Here is a 24788-nt window from a genome sequence, read left to right as displayed (position 1 = left end):
AGGAACAAAGACCACAAAGCAAGGAGGCTTGTGTGGTGGCTGGCCAGCTGTGAAACTTGATTGATATATGGGATGTGGCCTCTGGTAATCGATTACCAAGGGTGGTAATCAATTACAAGGTTTAAAAATGAAGACAGGAGGCTAAGATGGTCTCTGGTAATCGATTACCAAGGGAGTGTAATCGATTACCAGGCTTGAAAACGAGGTCAAGAAGCTAGGAGGGCTTCTGGTAATCGATTACCAAGGGGTGTAATCGATTACCAGGCTTAGAAATGGGACTGGAAGATTATGGAGGCCTCTGGTAATCGATTACCAGGTTGTGTAATCGATTACACAGGGGAACATGCCACTGGTAATCGATTACCAGGTATGTGTAATCGATTACACAGTGCCTTTTTCAGGTTTTCATGTCCTGAAGCTATGTAATTCGAGTTTGGCCTCTGTTAATCGATTACCAAGGTTGTGTAATCGATTACCAGAGATGAAAAGCCTAAAGATACCCCTTTTACTTGCATGTAGTGGTTATGAGACGCATTGTGTTGCGGCGTAGTTAGATTTTCGTGAAAGAGTCTACCCCTTTCTTTTCTTTCTTGTAGATCATGATGGCGGCGCAGCTAATCCATGATCGAGTGGAGATGGAGTGCCTAGAGGGAGCTTGGGAGACCCTCGAAGGCAACACGAGGTGCCGATTTCGGGGCACGATTCGATTTACGGCTACTTCATTGGTGCATCCAGACGAACCCGCGCGCACGCTTCAGCGTACTGTGGAGTGGATACTACCCACGCCTACACCATACCGTCTAGTGGAGCCAGCCCAAGTGATCGAGGTGACGTTATCCGAGGAAGACCCTGAGGAGGATCCCGAGGAGCTACCTCCTGAGCCTGCTGTGGATGCTCTTGACTTTCTAGAGGGTGATGAGGACCCACTCCTTGAGGTGGATTCTCCCGAGGACGTCATGTCGGCATCTGAGGTAGACTCTACGGAGGATAGTGGTCCTGGAGAGATGGCGATCAATGGGGGCTCTTCATCATAGTAGACAGCTCATTGGATTAGTTTTATATACTTTTGAGGGTGGGTGTATCTAGGACTGACTATTAGGTTTACTCTTTTGTTTTTGTATGGGTAGATCTATTGTATAGGAATTTGATGATTGTATACATGTGGCTAAAGTCACCACTGTGGACACCTTTGCTCTGGATGACACTATGTATTTTGTAAAACTCCCATATTTTGGACAGCTATTAAATGATGAATGTACTTATGTTTAACCTTGTTATTTGAAAAGAAAGCATTAGCAAACTTTATTTGCAAAAGAGTTTACCGACCGTATTTTATTTTATTATTTTCACGTGACGACCTAAAGTAATGGCTGGTATACTCTTCCTTTTGAAACAGCAAAATAGTTTAGAGATTACGAGTGGTAAGAAAGAAATGACTCCGAATAGAGTTGTGAACTGGCCATTCAGGACTCTATAGTGAGGATTTTCCTTCTGAACCTAATTATTGTGAAAAGAGAAAGAAATGAAAAAGAAAAAGAAGAAAAAAAAATTACCATGGTTTTTGTTATTTAAATCATTACTATTAAACCAGTCATTATTTTGGGGACGTCACATTCCACGCCTTCCTCATATGCAAGACTCACTCGACTTGCATTCATCCAAGTTTGATCCATCTAATTATTAACTCTGTGATACTCATAAAGTTTTTTATGCATGAAAATCTCACTTTTTCATCAAAGGTGTGGCCATATCCCATTCAGGAAGGCATTTTTTATAGTAAATTCATACGTCAAGGTTAAGTCTCTTTTCTTAAAGTTGACAAAATTTTGACAGCATTTCACATTGGTCTCCAAGTACACAAATAGAAATGCATTTTACCGAAGCTTCATCAAATTTAAGAAAATAAACTTAACCTTTACGCATGAGTGTACTATAAAAATATGTATCTTCCCAAACTGTCCAAACAGACAATTCAAGATTCAATACAACGATTAATGCAAATTGTCTACAAGAATCATTGTATTCAATCTCAAATAGGAATCTAAGTTTCACTTATCATGAACATAACTTGTATATATGACAATACTCATTAATCACAGTCAACAAGTAATAAAAAAGTGAATTGATAAACTTACCGAGAATTGCAGCAGAAACTAGTGTGAAGCTGGGTTAGAGTGGAACCAAGCAACTCAAGCCTCAAAAGAAAGCCAAGCAAGTCAAGACACCCCAAATATTGGTTCAAACAATGAAATCAACAACTTTCATTAGAACTCATAATTAAGAAGCATTGCATGTTATTTATATAATAATGAATGATTGTCATTTACAAAAATAAACTTCAAATAATAGGAAGTGGAGGAGTATTGCACCTTCAATGGATGCGAAATAAGCCTCATGGGACACAGCTTAAACTACTCTTATCTAGAAAAAAAAACATATTTATAAATAAAGGAAGCCATGATTAAGATTCAAACAATAGCTCCTATCTGATATAAGCTTCACAGGACCAACTAGAGGAATAAAATTTTGTGGCATAAATGACTTTTGGACATACTAGAGGAATAATAATATAAGGATGCTCTTTGTTTCAGCCAAACAACATTTTTCTACCAACAAATCAACAATACATTTTCATGTACGGCAAGGTATGCATATTTTACAAGCATTGCAGTCACTAATGAATACTACTATACCTTTATCCTTTTTATTCAAAAATAAAATCATTCATTAATAGAAAAGGACAAAAGAGTCCATCATTACAGTCTTATAGAGGTTTGTCGAGCCACCAAGTCTTCCCACACACAATTTTGGTAGCACCTACCAAGTGGTGCCATAACATGTGTTGGTTTATTCCTATCTCTTTTCTTAAGAGATAAAGATAAAAAGTTCAAAGTCTATGCTAATTGAATGTAATCCTTCAATTTCAAGAGCAAATGTGGACTTCCTTTACTATCCTTAAAGCATGCACAAACAACTTCAAAAATTAAAATCAGACTCAACTTCAATCCTCTCCATCCTATAATTAATTGTCAGTTGCAGACTCCATCTCAAGGCTAAAACTTTTGTTGTCTATGTGCTACATTAATTTGAGAAAAAAAAAGCACGCTTATACCTGTCATCTCACTCTCAGGTCTAAGTATTGAATATACATGCACAATACAATACATAAATTGCTGATCTATGCATAAAATAGATTCCCTTCAGGAGGAATATGTCTATGCTTCTTTAAGCTCAATCAACTACAGCCAGACATCACAAATGTATAGCACAATCCAGTTTAACATTATAAGGTTATTGTATAGCACAATCCAGTATACATAAAACATAACCTTTTTTTCATGACACAAAGAATAAGTTTAGCATTATAGGGTTATTGTATCATCAAACTTAGGATTTCTATGCCCACAAAGAAAGCATAACACAAAATATTAAATGCTTAGGTCGACCCCGACGCGGCAGGGAAGATACTTGGTGCGAGATGTACCTAACTCCACAAAGAAACCAAATACAAAGAGAAAGAGTGGAATAGAGGGACGAAACCTAACGGAGACGCAAGATGTCACGGTGGTAGAAGACGTCAACACCAGAGTGCGAAGACCGAAGTTCGAAGACACAATGCTTTTACAAGTAGGGAGCTGAGAAGAGATGCCAAGAGTGGAGGAGAAGAGGGTGTTGAGACGAAGAAGATGAGAGTACGAGAAAATAGGGCTCTGATTCATATTTTTTAAAAATGTAGGTTCAACATTGGTTTTCACTAAAAAACCGATGTTAACGTTAACATCGATTTTTTTGGAAAAAATCGATGTTAACTAATTATTTCCTAACATCAATTTTTTGAAAAACCAATGTTAACTCTGATATTAACACGATGTTAACGAGAGTTAGTTAACATCGGTTTTTGAAAAACCGATGTTATCATGACTTGGTTAACATCATTTTTTGGATAAACGATGTTAATGAAATCATGTTATTTACAATTTTGCCACCACATTTTTTTACATCAATTTTATCAAAAACCGATGTTAACCTAACGATGTTAAATCTGCATTTTGTAGTAGTGAGAGATATCTCATGATCTAATTTAGCATTAAAGAGTGCATTTAAGACTTCATTTAATATTTTGTGTTTAAGATTCATTTTGTAGAAACTATCTTATAAGACATTCTACTTGGATATGTCAAATCCCACAAAGAATAAATTAAGTATAAGTGCTTTGAAGTTGCCAAATAGTATCAAAAGACACATCTTATTGTGATAAACCTACTCTAACGAAAAAGAAGTATGTTTCTGCTGAAGTGTTCTTGAAGGAAGCTAACAAGAGTGATTTTCCAACATGAAATGGGATGTGCATTTAATGAAAGGATTAAATGTTCCAACAACCACAATCTTCAAATGTGAACTCAAGTGAAGATTTCTACCTGTTTAGAGACAATCGACACTTAAAGCCTATATATAAATATCAGAAGCTTTGAAGAAATGAGACATGAACCTACACGCTAACATTCAAATTCTTTATGTATAAATATTTTATATACTATTGTAAAGTTCTAAAAAGCTCTCAAAACATCTTGAACCCCTTGAGAGAAAGGACTAGGTTCTTAGATTCCATGTTCGTCTGCAAGACAATTAAGATTTAGTCAGTGAACCAATCAAACAATAAATCTTTTTATTTGTAAAGAGCCAATAGTAACTTGGTAGGACAAACAATATTGGGTTGCTCAGGTTTGATGTAAAGGTTGATTTGTAAGAGCCAAAGGTGACCATTACAAATACGGGTAACTTTGAAACATTAGTAGAACTTGGTGGTTTACCAAAAATTGAACGTAGTATATATGAGTGAGACAAACAAGTATAATTTTTTGTATCTTATATCTCTTTTTCTCTCTTTGTGCTTTAAATTTTGAATTTGATTTTATTTTTAAAAACACGTTTTGTTTATCAAATCTTATTTTTCAGTTTGTTGCAAAAATTCGTTATCTATCTTTCAAACTTATTTTAGATGTTAGTTTTGTATTTGTGAAAAAGGTTTAATTTTTTAAAAAACACAATATAAGTCTCTTATGATATTTTTCTTTACAAAATGTCATATTCCTACAAAAGGAATGATCTTGAGTAGTGTACGTGTTTGAGTAGTGCTTCCTTCATAGGAATTGAAACTTCCACCTTACTGACCCAATAAAATACAATAACACATGCCAAAAAGAAAGTATTATTGTGATTTTGATTACCTAGGAAAATGGGAATAACAATGTTCGAGCTCCAACATTCCTATTTTCTAGTGTTGAATGGGAATAACTTCATCTCATGAGGCAACAAAAGCTCTCTCCAATAACCATTTTCTAATGCTTATAAATAGTCAATAGTTTGCTATGAAGAAGTTAATGTACACATCTGTATTCAATTTATCGAGTAAACATTCTCCAAAATTATTGTATATATGTCCTAATAGAGCGACTTTTATTCAAAACTATAACGTATTATTTGTATTTAATATTGTTCCTAAACTAACAATAACTTTTAGTTTGTGCCTCTTTATACACTTTGGAGAGTACGGAGCCTAAAGAGATTTGTTGAGATAAAGAGCTTAATGTATGTGTGGTGTAATGATAATAATTATTTTATTTATTTATTTTAGACTTATTTTTTTATCAGTAAAATATGGATGTTTTGATTTTGATACCTAATCTTTATTTTTTTATTTTGGTATCTAATAAATTATTATTTTTGAAAAAAATACCTATCACGTTATTAATTAGCAGAGATTTTCTAATGGTAAGTAGTTATTTCAAATAAAAAATTGTCAGATGCCCAAATAAAATAAAAAATTAAAGTTTAGGAACCAAAATAAAAACCTCCTATTCTACATGTACTAAAAAGTTAATTGCGCCTATTTAAAATATCAACTCTTTAACTTTTTATTTAATACATGATTTTTGAGGAATTAGAGATTTGTTAGTTGAGTTTCTTTGGAAGATATTATCTTTGTTCTTTTTTTATAAGAAATAAGTTATAATGTAAAATATACTATAACTTGCTTCTTATAATAAGAAACAAAAGTAGTATAAAGTTATTCAATAATCCTCCCCATCTCAAATATAAGTCAAAGAAAATTAATTACTTGTGTTGGTCTCAAATATAAATAAATTGTAATTAAATTTATCTTATTTAATGAGACTATTTCTAATAGATACCTTCATTTAATTGAAGTTTTTTTTTTCAATGACTCTCTTTTATTCTTGGAATCAATTTTCAAGAAAGATAATTTCAAAAGAGGTTTACATTTTAAATGAAATTGACACAATTAAATTCTTACCAACCAACTTTCTTAATAAGTGTAAGCTAATTTTTTCTTCTTCTTATATTTGAGACTGAAGGACAGGATCAATCCATTGGTGAATGATTAAAGTAAATTTTAATATATTTTTTTTTACTTTAAATGAGAGTTATGTGTTAGGTGGTTTTGCTAAAATATGTACTCTTTATGTTAATATATGACTTTTTTTCTATATAAAAACTAATATAAAAAATTTGTTGGTGAACTTAAAGCTTAAGCCTTAATTATTGTCTTACCCTTGGGTGAACCCTTGTAGGGGAGAGTAAGTTACTTAGTCAATTCTTATTTATAAGACATAGTCAATAAATTTTTTATCACTTATTCTAAGACTTCATTTTATCTCTTGTGTATTAATTATTTTTTATTAAGATACCATGCATTGTCCTTTTCTCTCTCTTATAAAAATCAGAGAAGATGAGTATGTCCCAATAAAGTTATGGATAAATTTAAAAAAATATTATAATTATAGACAGATTTAATATTTTTTTTATAAAGATAAATTTAATGTTAATAACTAAATTAATTAATTTTCTTAGTAAACTTAAATTAGTCAACTATATCTTATAATTAGGGACCAAAGATGTATTATTTATCTTCATAGTTGTTGCTAATTTTAATTTAATGTGGTCTTTGTAAATTATTAAAGCCATGCCAAATAGCTACAAGACAGGCCTTCGGTAAGTTTTATGAGTAAAATAATAATAATAAAAGCAACAAGACAAAACAATCACTCTATTTATCTTATTTTTGCATCGCTACTCCGTCATTAGACCAATGATAATATTAAAATATGTTGCATAGTTAATATGTCGTTGTACAACCATGACTCATGAGAGAAATGTGCCAATGCTTATCTGGTCCGTATTATGACGACAAAGAAGGTGCCACTAATCAACTTGTTCACAAATTTTCGTAAGTGTTTATAAAATATGAATTTCGCAGTTTTGTACCAACGTTCAAAACTAGAAACTCTATCTGCATTTGTTACGAAACAAAGCACTTTGTTAGGAAAAAAAAAAGAAGATATATGCAAACATTATAAATACGCGATTTCATACATTACATTAATCGGGAAACGAATCAGAACGAAAAATTGGAGGGACATAAGATTAAATTCGAAGATAAGAAAACCTACTTCATAAAAACAAACTTTTGAAGTTATCATAGTTCAATTATTTTGTTGGCATCATTATGCTAAGATGTCCAATCGTGACAACACACAACACATAAAATCACCAACTTCTTTCAAGTAGCATAGTACTGTTTGCACGACATGCAAATACTACTACAGCAACTTGAATACACATTTATTATCCCTATTTTAAACAAGATTATTTCACATGAAACAGTTACGATCATTGGTCTAACATTTTTATAGAAAGAGGTCATAGGAGCAAATTGAATGAAACCAGCTTCAGTTAACATCAACTTGAGGAACCTCAAACTTGAGATTGGGAAAGCATAGCTTCAAATGCTTTCCATGAAGCAGGACATGTCTTAAGAGCTAATTGAATGAAGCCAGTTTAAGTTAACCTCAACTCGAGGAACCTCTAACTTCAGATTTGGAAGCATAGCTTCAAATGCTTCCCATGAAGCAGCTGTCTCTTCATCACATACCACCACTTTTAAATTCTCAAGATTGGTTACTGAGTACGGCAATTCACACCTTGCACAGCTTGTCATATTGAGATTCCTGAGATTGCATAGATCACCAATGTCCTCTGGTAAAATTGAAAGGCTTATGCAGTTTGAGAGGTCAAGAAGTCTTAGCTTAGAAAGTTTTACAATAGAATCTGGTATCTCTTCCAAATCAGTGCAGGAACTTAGGTTCAGGAGTTCCAAATTCAACAACTTTCCAATGTTTTGGGGCAGAGAACTAAGCTTGTGGCAATTAGTAATACTGAGCTTCTTTAGTGGGGTAATATCACAGATCCCAGTAGGTAATTCCACCATATCCTTGCAATAGTCAATGTTCAAATCTGATAGTTTTGGAAATGAATCTGAAACTGGGATGGTACCATTTTCAAAAATCTGACTTATGTTACTACACATGTAGAGGGATAACTTTTCAAGATTTTTCAATGCCCCTACGTGGGGAACAGAAATCCGCTCTAGTCTGATTCTTTTCAGGTTTGATACAGAGCTGGGTAGTTTGCAATTTTCAAGTTCACAGGGATGAAAACCATAATTTGTCATGATAAGAACTTTTAGTTCGCTCATTTTCTCCATGTACTCTGGAAAGGAGTACTTCTTAGTTTGAAGATTTAAAACCAGAACTTCAGCTTGGGATGGTTGTATGTGGGACTGGTCTGAAGTGTTCGTTTCATCTGCAAAAACAACCCATATGATGTCAGTTTGGGAAGAGTAATCAATGGAAAATCACTGCTACCTTCTTATTAGCATTTTTACTATGTAAGAGTATATATACTTCAGAAACGGTATAACTAACCAGCTGATATAGACAATGTGCGGGCGGGGACCTGTTGGAGTGTCTGTTTAACACTGCATCTGAGAAATTTTGACAATAACCGGGCTATCATGCCTTGTTGCTTCACCCCGGTTTCATTAATGTCATTAATCAGTCTTTTTCTCTTTTCAATTGGTTCCCGGTTGTTTTGATAGATTGCAAGCTCTCTTAGAAGATCATGGAGGATGACAAAGTGGTTATTGTAGTAGTAATTGTCTGAGTCACTTGAATTTTTCCTGGTAAGAAAAAAATAAACAAATCCTTAGGAAGAGAAATTATCACACAAGATTAAAATACATGCTCTCTATCGGATAGATTAAGTACAAATTTCAACTTCTGTAAGAATAATTTCATAAAAATAAATGTTGAGTTGTATAAGGTAAGAACTAAAAAGTTTAAACTCACTCCAAAATTGTCATTTTGGTCTATTTTTATAAAGGAACTAATTGCTTCTTGCATCAGCTACACATGCTATTGAATTATTTGTCAACAATAATTTACGATTTCATGTTATATATAAGATTAAGTGAATGGGAAGAAAAAATAACTAGTCGCTGTACCTTGCAACCAAGACATTAACTAGATTCATGGAGTCTAATTTATTTATCATGTCCGTTGCTTCTATGCCGTCATCATCATATCCATATAACACTGCCCATATATCAATGAGAACAGGAAGAGGAATTCTTTGGTCTTCAGGAAACAACCCTAAGTCCATGAAGCACTCCTTGATGTTGGGATTATCTTCCAATACATGCAAGAGTTTTTGGAAGCATGTAAGTAATTCAATATTGGAATCAAGTATAGAATGACCTTGTGAAAATTCCTCCACCATCTTTTGCCACATCTCAATAGGCCGATGACTGAGTGATCTACCAATCACTTTAATGGCGAGGGGTAAACCCTTGCAATATCTCACAACCTGCATTTCAGCGCAAGCAAATAAAGTAAGTAAACAGATGGTTGTAACTTGTTACTTGGGTGCCCAAGTGGCAAGTAATCTACCATAATATTAGTTTCAGGAGTCAAAACACAACTTTGTACTCTCTAAATCAACAATGGCTTCAGACACAAAGGACTGGTACAGATTACTCCCAATGTCAGAAAGTAAGAATAAGCAAGCACCTTTTGGACAAGTTCTTCGTCAGGAATACTTGAACTGCTTTTTTCCAAGAGAGCATGGTGTCGGAATAGGGTCATTGCATCTTCATGAGCAAGTGGTTTTAAAACATATGGGGTTCCAAATTTAGGAAATGCAACCCTTGAAGTCACCACAATTTTATAATCAGACATCTGGAATTGAAATTTCTCAATGAGGGCTTCTGATCCAGGCCAAACATCATCAAGTACCAACAAAAGTGGACTTCCCTCAATTTTCCGCAGCAAAATTCCCAACCGTTTAATTGCATCTTCATCACTTATAAACTCAGGAACGTGGTATCCACAATGATCAAATAGTCTTTCTACAATACTTTTCAACTTAGGCGTTTGTGAGAAGGTCAAAAATAAAATATTTTCCTTGAATTTACCTGGTGAAAGCAAAGAAATCTGTCAGCCCAGAGCATTTGATTAATGTCTTGTACTAAACACACAATACATAACTAAATCAATACCAAGCAGAAAAGAAAATAAATTAATCCAGATCAAAAGAAAATGCTTCTCTATTCTGTTAAAACAGTACTTGCAAAGAATATGAAATGTTTATAATATGATCTTATTGATGTAAAGACACGTAGGCATTAATCTCTCAAAGGACATCTGTATATAGTAAACTTGAACTCTGCTTTAGAAATAGGGATTCAAAACATTTCACATGCCACTATTTTCATCTATTACACAGATAAAACTTCCATAGATGTATGCAAATTTCCAATAAACTTTTTAGCACGCGTCTTGTACTTTCTTTAGTAATAGTTTATGATAGAGTATTGTATATGGGATAGTGGACATACAAATAAAGTTATTATAAGAATTTGTAAGTCAATTTATCAGGCATCAAGGAACCAAAGAGGAGTTACCACTTACCTTTGACTTCTTCATCCCTACAGAGCTTTGTAGCCAAAGTTGTTTTACCAGATCCACCCAAACCAGTCAACAAAAGGGTGGACATACCGTCCCTGATAACCTCCATCTTCAACTTGCTCAACGGTAGATCCAACGCAACAGTGAATTCAGGGTTTTCAGGAACACCAAAAGGACACTTGATTGGTGATCCAACACCTTTGAGTTTCAGCTGAAAATTCTCTATGTCTAGACGCTCAAGAACCTCTTTCACCTTGTACAGTGTGTTTTTGATATACTTAACTTGGTTGTCATCTGCAGCAAGGGAATAATTCTTGTTATTCCAAAATTTATCCCCGTAGAGTGGAAGCCAAGAGAATAATTTGGTCCACCAAATGCTCCTGGAGCAGGAATAGCAGCACACAATCTCTTCTACGGCGTCTTTTTCTTTGATAAGAGTGTCGATTTCTTCTCTGGGTGGGTCCAAGTGTTCATTGTATTGATTGATTTCCTGCAGTAGAGGAGTCATATTCTTGAGGGTTTTCCTTAGTAATCGTTTGCTCGTTTTACTCGATCTGCTTTTTTCCACTATATCCTTGACCATCCTCATTGCCTCTTGAAATTGTGTCAAAAGGGTAACAAGTTGTTTGGTCTCTCCCATGATAACCAACCTAGGACCTCCTTTCTCTGTTCAATCAAACAAGGAACATGTTATATACACTATTAAGACAAAGACGAGAATAAAAATAAAAACACCGAAAGCAAAAGAATAGATACATGAATTAAAAATCAAGCAGAGAGAGTTCCTTATTTTCTTAAACAGAGAATAGATACAAAGAGTCTCACAGAATCAACGATACAATGAAAAATCCTTCCTTTTCAAATTTTAAGTTCCAAAAAGTATCAGTTTAGATTAGAATTCGGGCAAAACATAAACAAAATTCAAGGCATCTAAACATACCCTGCTTACCTTTGAGATAATGGCTCATGTCTGTCTTTTTTTTGCTGAGTTAGTTCTTCTGGTTGATGAAAGTATATATATATATATATATATATATATATGAATGGGTTATGGCTTATATAATTAGCCAAAATATTAAATTGGTCTAATTAACATATGAGTGAGGGTATATATGTCATTAAAGGATAATTGTGTAGATACAGTAATAGTGTACTGGAAATCTTGTGATTAGATATACCATTATTTAAATGCATTGATGACTATTATGTGAGCTTATTGTATTTTTTGTTTTGATCTTTTCAGTTGTTGCTTCTATATCTACTCATCTGACTTGGGTTCCATTTCTTAATGGTGCAAATTTTAAGGAATGGAAAGAGAACATGAAAATTGTTCTTGGTTGCATGGATCTAGACCTTGCATTAAGGATTGAGAAACTCCCTTCTCCTACGGATTCTAATGCCTCTGAACAAAGGAAACTTCATGAGAAGTGGGATCACTCAAATCACATGAGTCTTATGATCATTAAGCGTGACATTCTTGAGATCTTTAGGGGCACTATTTCAAATGATATAACTAGTGCCAAAGATTTCCTTGATGAAATTGAAAAGTGCTTTGCAAAAAGCAATAAGGCAGAAACAAGTATTCTCCTTCATAACTTGATTTCCATGAAGCATCAAGGCAAAGGAAATGTTAGGGAATACATTATGGGAATGCCAAATATTGCTTCAAAATTAAGGGCACTAAAGCTTGAGCTATCGGAAGACTTGCTTATTCATTTAGTGTTGATTTCTCTTCCTTCACAGTAGTTTAATGAGATCATTTCATATTGTGTGCAAGAAGAGGAAAGGTTGAAGCAAGAAAGGACTGAAAGTGTTCATGTTGTGAGTACCTCTAAAGACAAGGGCAAAAGAAAAAGGACTGAGGAGCCCAAGAATGAAGCTGCTAATATCATGCTTGGCGTGAAAAAAGGTATGTTTCTTACTTTGGTCTGTTCTGATGTCAATTTAACTTTAGTACCTAGAAACACCTGGTGGTTAGATTCTAGTGTCACTACTAACTAATAACATCAGTGTTTCAATGCAGGGTTGCCTAAGCTATCGGAAGCCAATCGATTCTGAAAGATGGATCTATGTTGAAGATGGTAAATCAGTGGAAGTGGAAGCTATAGGGCACTTTAAATTATTATTATGTACTGGTTTTTATTTGAATTTGAAAGACACTTTTGTTGTACCGTCATTTAGACGGAATTTGGTTTCAGTTTCTTATAAGGACAAATTGGGTTATTTGTGTTCATTTGGAAACAATGTGTTCAGATTGTCTTTTAATTCAGATATTGTTGGAACTGATTCACTCTTGGTTAATGATAATCCATATTTACTTGATATTGCAGTCTCCTGTGGTGAATCCTTTAATGTAAAATTGCATGGTACTAAGCATAGAATTGATAATACAAACTCAGGAGCATTATGGCACAAATGCTTAGGTCACATTTCTAAGAATAGAATTGAACGACTTGTGTCAAACGGAATCTTGGATTCCATTGATTTCACAAGCTTTGATGTTTGTGTTGAATGCCTTAAAGGTAAACAGGCCAAAAGCAAGAAATTAGGTGCATATAGAGCTACAGACGTCTTGGAATTGATACATACAGACATCTGTGGGCCATTTCATACACCTTCATGGAATGGTCAACAGTATTTTATATCATTTATAGACGATTACTCTAGATATGCATACTTGTTTCTTATACATGAAAAGTCACAATCTCTAGATATGTTCAAAACATTTAAAGTTGAAGTTGAAAACCAACTCAACAAAAGAATAAAGTGTGTTTGACCATGGTGGTGAATACTATGGCAGATACGACGGTTCAGGTGAACAACGTCTGGGGCCTTTTGCCAAGTACCTAGAGGAATGTGGAATCGTCCCACAATACACCATGCGAGGGTCACCTAGCATGAATGGTGTGGCTGAAAGACGAAACAGAACTCTTAAGGATATGGTAAGAAGTATGATTTGTCATTCTAACTTACCAGAGTTACTCTAGGGAGAGGCACTAAAGACTGCAGCTTACATTCTAAATAGAGTGTCAACCAAGGCAGCTGCCAAAACACCTTATGAGCTTTGGGTTGGGCGAAAGCCTAGTCTGAAACATTTTCATGTATGGGGATGTCCAGCTGAGGCAAGGCCTTATAAGCCAAATGAAAGGAAATTGGACTCCAGAATAGTGAGCAGCTACTTTATTGGTTATTCTAAAAGATCCAGGGGCTATAAATTTTATGATCCCAAATTAAAGACAATTTTTGAGATGGAACCGCTACATTCTTTGAGGATATTGAGTTTGGGGGAAAGAATAAGGTTAGAGACTTTGTCTTAGAGGAAGAATCAGTAACAATTCCAGAACCGATTCATATAGTTGCTTTTGATAAAGCAAATTTGGAACCTCTACAAGACATTTTTATTGAATCTCCTACTCAAGATAATTTGGTCATTCATGAAGAACAAACTCAAGATCCTCAAGAACCTATGCTTCATGAGCCAATACCTTTGCAGAGATCCACAAGAGAAAGGAGAAGTGTTATTCTAGATGATTATGTGGTATTTCTCCAGGAACATGAGGAAAATAATGGTATGATAGAAGATGACCCAGTCAACTTCCATCAAGCCGTGCAAGATTCCAACTCAGAAAAGTGGATTGAAGCAATGAATGAGGAGTATAAGTCCATGCAAGACAACAAAGTTTGGGAACTTGTCCCATTACCAGAAGGTGTGAAACCCATTGGTTGCAAATGGATATTTAAGACCAAGCGAGATTCCAAAGGTAATGTAAAGAGGTATAAGGCTCATCTTGTGGCGAAGGACTATACCCAAAAGGAAGGGGGTTGACTTTAAAGAGACTTTCTCTCCAGTTTCATCGAAAGACTCTTTTAGGAAAATCATGGCTCTTGTTGCCATTATGATTTGGAGCATCATCAAATGGATGTTAAGACGACATTTCTCAATGGCAACATTGATGAGACAATTTATATAATGCAACTAGAAAACTTTGTGTCAGGAGACCCAAAGAATATGGTTTGCAAACTGAAAAAATCCATTTATGGGCTAAAACAAGCATCTCGTCAATGGTACCACAAATTTCATCAAGTAATTCTCTCATTTGGTTTTGAGATGAATCTTGTTGATGATTGTGTGTATCACAAATTCAGTGGGAGCAAATACATTTTCCAGGTCTTATATGTTGATGACATACTGCTTGCCACTAATGATATAGGCATGTTGCACGAAACCAAGAGATTTCTATCAAGAAACTTCGAAATGAAAGATCTTGGTGACACCTCCTTTGTATTAGGAATTCAAATACACCGAGATCGATCTCGGGGTATTCTAGGATTATCAGAAAGGAGCTATATCGAAAAGGTACTTAAAAGGTTTGGCATGCAGGAATGTAAATCCGGGGATACTCTAGTTGCTAAGGGAGACAAGTTTAGTCTCAAACAGTGCCCAAAAGGAATTTTGGAAATTCAAGAAATTCAGAAGATTTCTTATGCATCAGCTGTAGGGAGTTTGATGTATGCCCAAGTATGTACGCGTCCAGATATAGCATACATAGTTGGGGTGTTAGGCAAATATTTGAGCAATCCAGGAATGGGTCATTGGAAAGCAGCCAAAAGGGTTATGAGGTATTTGAAGAGAACAAAGTACTATATGCTCACATACAAGAGGTAAGATGAGTTGGAGATCACTGGGTATTCTGACTCGGATTTTGCAGGATGCCTAGATAGTTTGAGATCTACTTCAGGTTACATTTTCATGTTAGCCGATGGTGCGGTTTCTTGGCGCAGTGCCAAGCAAACCCTTACTACTTCATCCACCATGACGACAGAATTTGTGGCATGTTATGAGGCATCAAATCATGGAATATGGCTGAAAAATTTTGTCACGGGGCTGCAAATTGTGGAAGGAATTGAAAGACCACTTAAGTTATATTGTGACAACAAATCAACTGTATTGTAATCTAACAACAATAGGAGCTCGACCAAGTCGAAGCATATTGACATTAAGTTCCTAGTTGTTAAGGAAAGGGTATAGAGTGGAAAAATTTCCATAGAACACCTAGGGACAAACTCCATGATAGTGGATCCTCTTACTAAGGGACTTCCACCCAAGGTCTTTCATGAGCATGTTGCTCACATGGGTGTTTTACAGTTCGAGGAATCTTTGGTTTAGTGGGAGTTAGTCACTTTTATGTATTTTGTGTTCTATGTTAGATTTTATGTATGCATACATTGACTTTTGGATATATTTGGTTATATATATATATATATATATATATATATATATATATATATATATATATGATTTATTATTCAATTATTACACTTTATACACTAAGGTTATTAAATGATCTCATTCAGGTAAAGTAGGACCAGTTGAAAATAGACGTGTACAGGCCATCTTCACGTAATTTTCATGCTACACATTTCATGATGAGTCTATGTCATTTGATTCTATCAGCATCAGTGATCATTGATGAGTTTAGTTGTGATTGATACAATGAAAACTGTTTTGGTTCTACATGTGGATGTAATCAATGGACAAGATTTTTGGAATATGCTCAAGGCATGTAATGACAAATTTTGAACTCATAAAGTCTAACACATTCATAAGGATTAAGGATATATATAGTTGTGACTAGTGGGAGATTGTTTGTAATTTTGGGTCATACATATATATATCTCATAATTGAATGAGTTAGTGATCATTGATGAGTTTAGTTGTGATTGATACAATGAAAACTGTTTTGGTTCTACATGTGGATGTAATCAATGGACAAGATTTTTGGAATATGCTCAAGGCATGTAATGACAAATTTTGAGCTCATAAAGTCTAACACATTCATAAGGACTAAGGATATATATAGTTGTGAACAGTGGGAGATTGTTTGTAATTTTGGGTCATACATATATATATCTCATAATTGAATGACTTAGTGATCATTGATGAGTTTAGTTGTGATTGATACAATGAAAACTGTTTTGGTTCTACATGTGGATGTAATCAATGGACAAGATTTTTGGAATATGCTCAAGGCATGTAATGACAAATTTTGAGGGCATATATGTCATGAAAAGATAATTGTGTAGATACCAACAAAATTATAATTTGATGAGGAGGCAAATTATAATTATCAAAGGTGGGGTAACTGATGGTAGTTACCAATATAAGGAGTTATGGTCCCAATTTGCAGAGAACAACTTAATGAAACGCGTACAGTTTTCTCTTTATCCGTTAGAAGATAACCCTAACCTTCAGATAAAAGATAAGGGCTCTCTACAGTTTAAGGACAAAAATCAAAATAAATACATTTTCTAATAATTAAAATGAAAAAAAAAATTTACAGCAACAAAATAAAAAAAACACTAAATTATAAAATATATTGAAATGAATTCAAATATTTTTCTTCTTTCGTCATCATTCTCTTCCATTCTACCAAACCAACCCCTAAAGTTAATGTACCAAACTTACATGCAAATGCTGAGGTACTTCAATGTTATTTTCAGATAACAACTACAGTTTTATTTTATTATAGAGAAATATATACACACCGTTAAATGTTAATATATTTTAAAGTAATCCCGGGAGACCTGAATTTTTTTAATATACACGTAATATTACTTTTTTTTCATTTCTATGCTACATTAATATGTTACACTAACATCTCTTAGAGTATCTCTTAATGTTTAAATATTTTACACTCACATTCCATTATATATTACCCTATCACTTCCTTCAAGAGGATTATTGTAATTGCAATAGTTTAAAACACAAAGAATGTTTATATAACTTCACACAATCTCAATAATGTTAGTATAATTTACTCTAAATTTTAAGTCATACAGTAATAAAATGTGTTTAAAATTTATTAAATTAAATAATGCATATTGATATGGAGTCAACTTTCCACTGGTCGTTTTTCTTTATTAAATTAAATGGTCAAGTGGACAAAATAATTTCACATTATTAAACGGCAGTCTTTTTCCGGTTTTCCCGTATTAAACGACACGGCAGTCCTTTTCCTTTATTCAATGGTCAATTAAAGAGACTTGACAGTAACAAAAGAAGCTGTTGGAGTTTTGAACGTATTAAACGACGTAGGGTCGTGTGACTGGTGAAGTATTAAACGATTCGTCTGCGTTTCTGATCTGAGAATCTTAGCGTTTTAAACGTACGCGCAATTCCAAAAAGGGAGGTGCGTATCCGTTGGACAAACTACAAAGTATTCCTCGAGCACCACATGTCCTTGAATACCATAACTTTAGGAAATTGCTTGGCAGTTGGCAATGACTTTTAATACGAAAAGTCAAGGAAACTGCAATTCAAATTATTCATCATTTCAATTTTCAACCACTCAAGAGGACGACTACAACCACATCTATCATGTTTGATTCTCTGCATTACAAAATTACGAGAGCAAAAGTTATTCCATCAACGAATCAAGAATCATGATTAATGCTTTTATGTTTATTTTACTTTTATTCTTTAGATTTACATGGGAACCTTCATTTGACATTTTCCATTGTAACGTATCAACAACAACAATTTCAATTCAATCTTTTTATAATTATTAGTATTATTATTTATTATTATTTCAACCAATAAAATGTGAATAGTTTGTTTAACGTTTCCTATATTATTTTTATTAACTTTGTTTTGTTAATATAAATTAAAAATATGAAATAAATAAAATAATAGTAACAATAACAAAATTCTATAAAAGAAACATTTGGAAAAAAATATTTAACTTTAAATAAAAAGAAAAAAGAGTATTAAAAAAATCATACGAGTGTGAATAATGGACGGACAGTATAGGTTACCTGCAACCGGAAGAACAGGTCATGGATTGGTGAAACGCGTTGCTCGTGAAAGGAGAGCTTCAGCCTCTTCTGCAACTTCCGGCAAGTCGCAATTGGAAATTGTGAAAAAGAAGTAGCAAATAAATCTTCGGCGATGAAGCATGGTTGTGATGCGCGCCTCCAAGATCGGTTGTTGAGGTCTTCTTGGGAAGGGAAACATCGGAGATCGGAGAATTAGAAGAAGGGATGAAGACATGAAGTGGCAACTGCAAAAACTAAAAGGTTGCATCTGAAGCAGAAGCAGAAATAGTCATAGAAATTGTTTCGTCTATACGTTTCTAGAGAGAAGAGAAATTAAGTATTCAATTTGTCCTGAGTTCAACGAGATTATCGAGTTCAGTTTTACTTCTCTTCTTTTTCATATTTCTGAATTCTCGAGTTCGCTCATCTTCGGCTTGTTTCGTCCTTGGCTTGCTCCTCCGCGCACATGCCGGCAAACAACTTGCAATGCCTTTTTCTTTTATAGTATTAATAATTAATATTAGTATTGTGTCTTCAGTCCCAAGTTTTTCATCAGAACAGTAAGGCGGTGTCTTAAGTTAACTTAACTCTTAAGCCTCCCATCATGTAATACTCCATCCGATCCTATATTGATCATTTTCAACCGAATTATCAACACCAAGAAAGAAAAGTTAAGCCATTAAATATGTCTGAAAATAAAAAAACAAGTTTTCAATTATATTCTAACATAATTACACATCCAACTAATTCCACTAATAAGTAATTAAATGTTTAGCTTAAATTATCATCTCACATTGTTTCTCTTCCATGTCATTATTAATATTCACTCATTACTTTACTATCTCCATCAATGAATATAGATCAATAACAACCTTTAATCTCAATATTTTTCTTCCTTAATAATGAAGTGTTGAGAATATTATAAAGGATAAAATTGAAAAATCATTATTAATAGATTAGTTGGTGATTTGTAAATAGGATCAAGTATTCTTTCTAGAATATGGCTAATATATAAGACCAAAGGGAGTATTTTTTATATTTTGTTATAGACTTAAATACATTTTTAATCATTTTGGTAATTTAGCTCCTTTTCTTTCCTTAAATGTGTTTGTTCTTGTACATTAAAAATAAAATGAATATATTTTTTAAATGGTCATATGAACACTAACTATCTTTTAATCATGATCATCTATGTATGATTGCATGACATACTTTTCTAGTTTTTATTTCTCACTATAAGTAAGAGTCTTCACTTGAGACCCACATTTTATCTTATATTATCTTAAAATTTATAAAGTGAGTATTGTCTGAAGCAAATATTTCGCCTAAAACATTATTCACTTATACAATTTAGTATAATGTGTGCAAGTGAATAAAGTTTTAGGCGAAATATTTGCTTTAGCTTAATATTTATAAAGCGAGTAAGTGAGTATTGTCTAAAGCAAATATTTCATCTAAAATTCAATTATACAATTTAGTATAATTGTATAAGTGTTACCTCTGCTATGTAAAATTTGTTTAAGTTATGAAACTTATATAATTTTGATGAACTTGTCTCAAAAGAAAATGAAGAGTGCATTAAAGAATGATTGACATTCTGGAGTAAAATTCAATAAGTTGTATCCGCCATCGAAAGAATTCATTTCGATAGAAATTGACATTTTTGATGACTTTATTAAAGCACATGTGACATTTAAAAGCGCTCAAAAGCAAGACTATTTTGAATTTCGAAACATCAATTGAAGAAATTGTGGAAGAAGTTATATGAAGTCATCAAATAACATTAGATATGTGTATTTAGAAATATTGTTGTATAGTGTCGCAATCATAGAATTGGACCATTAGTGTTATAAGTTTATAAATAAGACCTCTGACGGCAAATTTTTGATGGATTGAATCATTATCCCTTAATTTCTCAAACACCGACAACGTCACACATCGAAACTAGCTACTGGTTCAGAAGGTCATCGTGTATGTATTCATTCTCACTTTTAATGAATTCATGTTCTTTATCTTAGTGCATCTTTCTAACCCCTTTACTTTTTCCAATCTCCATATCTTCTCGAAATTTTTACTATTCCTATCCATGTTTCTTAGTAAGATTATTATCGAAATTTCATTATAAATTAGTTATCGAAAATGACTTTTATATGGAAAACACTATTATAAAATACTTAAACATTATCTTACAAATCATTGTCTGATACAATAACAATTATCTATGAATATTTTAATCGAAATTACTATCACCATATGTATTAAATATTAGACAATTCTCTGATAAGTTAAAAACTATGAAATTGTTTGTTTGATAAAAAAAATAACTTACAATCAAGAATGGATTATATGTCTCATCTTTAAATATTTATTTGTTAATAGAATCATTTAGTGAAAATTATTCTTTTATAATGATAAATTGTTTTCAAAGAATAAGTACAATTTTCACGATTAACAAATTGGCGTGTCCGACTGTTTGCTAGAAAAACTCGATCTTAAGAACAAATCTTAAGGAGAATTGTATGTTATTAAGAAGTGGTAGAATGACAACAAATAGTCAAAGAAATCATAGCAATAACAACAACAACAATAATGTTGCAGACACTTCTACTAATAATAATGGCAGCAATGAAAAAAAATCAAACAAACCCATCCTCTGAGGTAAATAACGAAATGGTTATGGGTGCTAGTCAGCCAAATAATGAACCTATAAATGTAAGTGGCGAAGACACAATGCGTTCACAAGTCCAGACAACTAATGTTGAAACTTCTTTACCACAAAATAATTTAGTGTCAACTACAAACACCCCACTATTTTCTACTACAAGACCATGGGGTATGCCACCATTGTCTAATGACATGAATATGCCACAATTGAGTTTACCCATACCTCAAAATCAAAACACGATACAACCTACTGTAGTTAGTAGGCTAACCAATAAGCTTCTAGAACTTGGGGGAAACAACCATTCTTATGGTGTTGACCAGTTAAGAAATATGGGAGTTCCTATTGAAGAAAGTATAACAAGAGATGGTAGCATGGTCTCCACGGGTGTTTCTAATGAAACATTAGTAGTTTTTAGGCAACAAATAGATCATAGTAATCATGAAATGGTTAATACTTTGACAAATCACATGGCCTCAATTTTAAATCCTTTATTGAGAACTACCAATGAAAGTTATCAACATATGAATGAGACCCTAACTCGAATAGGAGATGCTTTGGCCATTCCTAAAAACCAGCTTGGGGATAGACATATAATTTAGGAAATACCAGTTCAAGAAAGACCAATTAATGATAATAATAATAATCATGAAAATGAAGTTAATGTCCCAACGAGATTAATGAATGATAAGGAACAACCAAACCTTGTTTTGGTAAATAGAAATCAAAATGTAGATGAAGTTCTAATTAATATGCAGTGAAACCAGATACTATGAGGGCAAAATGGCCAAAATAGAAGTTTAGGCCTTGATGCAATACAAAATCCTTAGATTAATCAAATGATTAAACAAGCCTTGAATAAGCATGGTTTCAAAACATGAAATGCACAACCACCTTATTTTGTTTCTGCCTTCCCTAATTATGTTTTACAATCTGAATTGCCAAGGTTTTATAAGGTGCCTAATCTTTTAAATTTGTAGAAGAATTAGAAGAATCTACTGTAGAACATGTAGCCCATTTTCAAATAGAATGTGGTGGTTTAGCCATTGATGAATTTCTTAAAACAAATTATTTTGTTCCATGAAAATTTCTTTAGAGGAGAGACTAAGGTTAGTCTCATAAATTTGGCAACTACGAAACATTTTAATAATGAAACAATTGAAGACTATTTAAATAGATTTCGACAAATGAAGTCTCGATGTTATACTTAAATTCCTAAACATGAATTAGTGAGAATGGCTACTGCAGGTTTAGATTTTTCAATTTGCAAGAAATTGGTAAATCAACAGGTTAGGGATATGACACAGTTAGTAGATATAGTAAGAAGAATCAAGCAAATAAAATATGAGAAAGAAAGAAATAAGAGATTTGATAAGAAGAAAAGGGAGAAAACAACAACCCTGACCTCTCTATACTTGTCAACTGTTAAAATTAGAGGAAAAACATAAATTTTCTAATTTGGAATATAGTTTCGATGTTACTAAGGCAAATAAAATATTTGATGTATTATTGAAAGATAAACAAATTGCCCTTAGTGATGATCATAAAATTCCTTTTGAACAAAGAAAAGGGAAAAGATATTGTAAATTCCCTAATATATATTTTTGGACATTGGACTAATAGCTATTTATGTTTTTTGGAGACATTGTTCAAAAAACAATAGACAAAGGAAGACTAAAATTTGAAAAGAAACCAATGAAAGTGGATACTGATCCATTCCACATCCTAGCTAATTATATCGAACCCATGTAGATTGTGATGATGGGAACTTCAATAGGATTGCCAAAGGTGAATACTTCCTTATCTGAAAAGGAGGAAAACCATTCTCTAGAAGAATTCGAAAAAGAAGAGGAATCAGTTTTCCCACCTTCAGGGGAATCATTGGTCGAATTTCTATCAAAGAAACAAAAGGCTGAAAAGAGGTAATGTTGTGTCCTCGTTGTAACGTTGTCTTTGAAAAATCGGCTGCTAAAGCTTTTGAGGCATCATAAATTCCAAAGAGCTTTTAGAAAGTCCAAGAAATAGATACTAAAAGAAAGGGGAAACAAAACATTAATATGATTGTAAGTCAAGTTCAAAGGCCATATATAGTTTTTCTCAAAGGAAATCGTATATTCCTTATGCAAATGTTCTGTCGAATAAATTGTTTCGACAGGGGAATAAAGGATCTAGTTCTCATTTTAAAACATTTGAAATTAATGATTTGGCACTTCGAAGAGTAGGAATTACTTAAGGTTTGAAGAAAAGGTACTATAAGTATCAAAATTCTCCATGGGTGAATAGGAACATGTTGAAAACCTCATGGAGAAAACATCAGAGAATGAAAAGGGATGCAATATTGGAGATGCAACAAAAGAATGGTGTTAGACCTTTAGTTTTTAATGGAATAACCAAAGGTCCACCCCTAGGCTTCAAAAAGAAAATATTAAGTAAAGAGCGGGAAGATAAAGAAGTGATAATAGACTGCTTTGAGTCTGGTTTCGAAGATTCCTTAGAAGCCATTTGTGGAGTAATTTCAATATTACCTGCAAAGTACGCTAAAGATTATCAAAATAGGCATGTATTGATAGATTATCCTAAGGAAGATTACTTTGATGACTCTTCACTAACCCAAAGGCAGTTTGGGTCACTCAAGTTTCTTGCTCTACTCCTAATCAGAATTTTGTAGTCTTCGATCCTCCAACTAATGACATGAGGGGTCACATGAAGCTACTCCACTTAACATCTACAGTGGAAGACCAAATCATTAATAAGATATTGGTATATGGAGGGACTGCATTCAACATCTTACCAAGATCCATGCTACGAAGGTTTGGTAGAAATGTAGAAGACTTGATACCTCACAATATAGTGGTATCAGATTTCTGTGGAAAGCCTTCAGATTCTGAAGGGTTATCTACTTAGACGTTTTTGTGGGTAGCAGGAGAAGACCTACAATGTTCTTAGTGATTTCCTCGCAAGCCAACTTTAACATGTTGCTAGGGAGAGAGTGGATAATGGGATAGAAGCAATTCCATCAGTGGCTTTTCTTTTGAATGAAGATGGAAAAATTCAAATGGTGGAAGTGGAACAATCATCATATGGAATCTATGTTGCATTTGCAGATGAAAAGAGACAAAGCGTTGGCTACAACTACTCCTTTCAAAATTGATGACTCATTTTATGTGAACAATAAATTAGGTGAAGATAAAAACAAGTTCTTTTGTTGGGATTTGACTAAGGGTTTCCTTTTGATTAACATGGCCATCGAAAAAATGGCCAAGGTTGAAGAGTTATGACTTCCTCGGAAGCGCATTCGAGCTTTATGGCTCAAGTATCAGCTTACAGAGCTGATAATAAGAATCATGCCGGCTACTACAGCCGTCAAAATCAAGGATACGACTATTATGGCTGAAAGAAAAATAAAGATGAATACCAAAGCCATCGAAGAAATATGTGAAGGAAAGAAAAAAAAGGCTACTACAGCCATCGAAATTGAAGAAACAACT

At 33.5% G+C, this 24788-nt stretch overlaps 1 protein-coding gene and 1 long non-coding RNA gene across 4 annotated transcripts; both read right to left on the bottom strand.

Annotated features, from left to right (window-relative positions):
• Positions 1-7443: 7443 nt before the first annotated feature.
• LOC114394197 (probable disease resistance protein At5g66900) lies at positions 7444-11847 on the bottom strand. 3 transcript variants are annotated; one of them, XM_028355837.1, is made up of 6 exons: positions 11764-11847; positions 10827-11489; positions 9927-10330; positions 9362-9723; positions 8784-9037; positions 7444-8661 (listed from the first exon to the last, which is right to left on the bottom strand). In XM_028355837.1, exons 1-6 carry the CDS (start codon positions 11789-11791, stop codon positions 7832-7834), a joined length of 2541 nt encoding a protein of 846 aa, XP_028211638.1. In that variant the 5' UTR covers positions 11792-11847; the 3' UTR covers positions 7444-7831. The 3 variants fall into 3 exon arrangements, with proteins under 3 accessions (XP_028211638.1, XP_028211639.1, XP_028211640.1); XM_028355838.1 differs by having other exon boundaries at positions 11773-11842; XM_028355839.1 differs by lacking the exon at positions 11764-11847 and adding an exon at positions 11649-11670.
• Positions 11848-17711: 5864 nt separating this feature from the next.
• LOC114392964 lies at positions 17712-19171 on the bottom strand. The gene is made up of 2 exons (XR_003662440.1): positions 18639-19171; positions 17712-18213 (listed from the first exon to the last, which is right to left on the bottom strand). It is a non-coding gene; the product is annotated as an uncharacterized LOC114392964 (long non-coding RNA).
• Between the last annotated feature and the right edge of the window lie 5617 nt (positions 19172-24788).

The sequence above is a fragment of the Glycine soja genome, chromosome 17, assembly GCF_004193775.1.
Source record: "Glycine soja cultivar W05 chromosome 17, ASM419377v2, whole genome shotgun sequence".
Taxonomy (NCBI): domain Eukaryota; kingdom Viridiplantae; phylum Streptophyta; class Magnoliopsida; order Fabales; family Fabaceae; genus Glycine; species Glycine soja.
The sequence above is the reverse complement of the archived record's forward strand: the minus strand, read 5'-3'. Positions and strand labels throughout refer to the sequence as shown.

What these genes read in the sequence shown, in the direction of transcription:
- LOC114394197 (XM_028355837.1), bottom strand. Translation starts at nt 11,791, where the DNA reads ATGAGCCATTATCTCAAAGGTAAGCAGG. An exon ending in TAGGGATGAAGAAGTCAAAG is followed by an intron (nt 10,331 to 10,826) that starts GTAAGTGGTAAC and finishes TGCTTTCACCAG; the next exon opens with GTAAATTCAAGGAAAATATT. An exon ending in GTTAATGTCTTGGTTGCAAG is followed by an intron (nt 9,038 to 9,361) that starts GTACAGCGACTA and finishes TTTTCTTACCAG; the next exon opens with GAAAAATTCAAGTGACTCAG.